The sequence below is a fragment of the Sinocyclocheilus rhinocerous genome, unplaced genomic scaffold (assembly GCF_001515625.1).
Source record: "Sinocyclocheilus rhinocerous isolate Xijiao unplaced genomic scaffold, SAMN03320098_v1.1 scaffold1004, whole genome shotgun sequence".
Lineage (NCBI taxonomy): Eukaryota > Metazoa > Chordata > Actinopteri > Cypriniformes > Cyprinidae > Sinocyclocheilus > Sinocyclocheilus rhinocerous.
In genome coordinates, this window is record NW_015627248.1 from 991,511 (window position 1) to 994,147 (window position 2,637).

Here is a 2,637-nt window from a genome sequence, read left to right on the forward strand (position 1 = left end):
CAGTGCTTTTTACAGTATAGTGTCCCCATCACTATACTGGGGCGTTAGGACCCACACAGACTGCAGGGTGAGCACCCCCTGCTGGCCTCACTAACACCTCTTCCAGCAGCAACCTAGTTTTCCCAGGAGGTCTCCCATCCAGGTACTGACCAGGCTCAACCCTGCTTAGCTTCAGTGGGCAACCAATCTTGGGCTACAGGGTGATATGGCTGAACTTAGTGGACCATACACGTAACAGTGCAAACATTCATACTGTGCCAGATGGAGGTATGTGAATGAGAGTTTACACAGGAGAAAATGTCACAAAGAAACCATAGCTGATGAGATTGAGTTAGTGTGTGTAAATAGCCATCAAGTGATTATCTATATTTCTTACCTCAAATATAAAAAGAATAGAATCAAGCTCTTCACGTTGCGATTTGTGACCTGTAGGAAAAATAAAAACGAACACAAAGCATACTGAACGTCACCAAGGGATCACAGAAACCCACAGGGCTGCTATTAATAGCTCAACAAACAAGGATTACGTATCTGTGCTGGAAACATGGGACACTCAACATGTGGCATCAAGTCCAGCAGCTCAAAACAATCTTTTTAATCAATTTTATTGAAAGATATGCAAATGTTAAGAAAATAAAGCCGGACAGAGAGTGATCAATGCCCTAACAATTTTTTTGTTGTCAAGATTTTATAATTTAAAGTTAAATGCATGTTATAGATCTTATTGTGAATGATTTATCCATGTATACATTTCTTTTTTTTTTTTACAATTTTGTTGAACTTGTAATTTCATTTTAATCAAAATGTCATACAGTAAATTGATCATCTGGTGAAATGACATATGCCGCACTTCTCCAATCATTTTGATCACTTAAACCCTGCCTTCCTTACAACTGACTGTAAGCTTGCATTCAGATCTGCATTCAGATCAACAACCAATGGATAGAACCAAGATCTCGTCTTACAAGTTTTTCTTTTTCAATAATCCTTTTGATTTTAATATATATCAGAAGAAAACCTACTATGCAAGAACATGAACACGGGTGCTTCTAGATACAGAAGCTTTTTCACATGTTGTTGAATTCAGAATTGCATCAGAAACTAGATATGTACATTTTCTGAAGAAAATGTGAGTGGTGGCAAAACTCAGCACTGCGCAGGTAGGGCCTTTTTTCACCTTTTAACAATTAGGATTTTTCCATGTTTTAACTCTGAGGTTAACTTTGTAACCATTCAAAGTTAACCATTGCTAGCCTGTGTAGCATGTTGGAAGTCCTGTGTGCTAGCATGAATCAAATGAGCCAAGCCCCATGTATATACGATGTTCTGATGCAGAGATATAGGTCTTGCTAAATGGTTGCTAGGGTACTCTGTTTGGTTGTTAGGGAGTGGCTTGGCAGCTACCAATGATGAGGCTGCTTGCGAGTATGAATGATATAAACGAACCCCCATGTCTCTATGACATTCAGATTTGAAGATATCCCTCTTTAGGGTACTCAACAATAGTTGCTAGGGTATGGCTAGGAAGTGGTGAAGGTAATTAGTGATTGCTATTTATTGCCCTGAGTCAAACAAGTCCACCCCCATGTCCCTATGACACTGTGATCCATAGATATCCATCTGGTCCTTTTATAATGGCAGTCTATGGGATCAGTTGCTAGGGTGCTCTAAATAATTGCTAGGGCATGGCTTGATAACTTCACAGTGATCCCGAAAGACTGATTGGTTGCCTGAGTAAAATGAGCCCACCCCCATGTCTCTTTGACATTGTGATCCACCATAGTGGGAAAAACACGTGTGCTCAGTTCCTTCACCATAGCACGTCTATGGGGTGACTTTGGGGGGGCTCTTGCACCCCAGGGGTACAATGTATGCCCCATTGGGAAGTATGTTCTTGCACAGCTTGACAGTCTCTTCAAATGTGGTGAGCCACATGTTTCTACAAAATCCTTTCTCTGTACTACGACCCGTCAAATTTGGCCACAATGCAAAGTCTAAGGGATCTTTTGCCCCCTGTGCGAACATCGTACACCCGATCGCTTACAAATGTCATAGCACACCTCTCCTCAATAAGCCATACAATTTTATGCCTCTTTCATGGGTCTGTGACAAACAGTGCGGGACGAGTTACGTGCCGAAGTTTGTCCGGAATCTATAATAATAAAAGACAAGTGAGAAATAGTGATGCTTCGCTTTGCAAGCACCACTAATTAATTTATAATGCAGTGCAAATGTTGTCAGTAGGGATGTAACGATTTACCGCGAGCCGGTCGAAAATCGATTCAAATATGTGACGATTCAAATCGGATGAGGTGCCAAACAAATCGCGATACAATTGGAGTAGGAGTTATCTCTGAGGGGAACTGACTATCTTTAGAAAAGTTTACGTGGCATTTTCTTTTCATCTTGCCTTTGAACAATGCATATTAAAGTAGCGTTCATAAGCGCAGCGCTGCTTTGTTTACAGCGGTAACCCAGGAAACACTGCATCATTGCTGTTCATCAGCGCCACCTGCTGTCAGAGAATGAATCTGCGTCTCATTCAGCTCATCTGCTGTTTCATTCAGATATGTTTTATAGTTTCACAACACTAAAGTCAGACCATTCTGTTTTTGCTTCAAATTTCGAAATTATACA

The 2,637-nt window shown here is 40.8% G+C and overlaps 1 protein-coding gene across 5 annotated transcripts in view; it reads right to left on the reverse strand.

Annotated features, from left to right (window-relative positions):
* ralgapa1 (Ral GTPase activating protein catalytic subunit alpha 1) overlaps positions 1–2,637 on the reverse strand; it is an 86,035-nt gene that overhangs the window by 73,255 nt on the left and 10,143 nt on the right. For all 5 annotated transcript variants that reach the window (XM_016534738.1, XM_016534728.1, XM_016534753.1 and 2 more), the window contains exon 4: positions 377–426. In XM_016534738.1, coding sequence (XP_016390224.1) covers positions 377–426 — 50 coding nt within the window. The remainder of the gene's footprint in view (positions 1–376; positions 427–2,637) is intronic.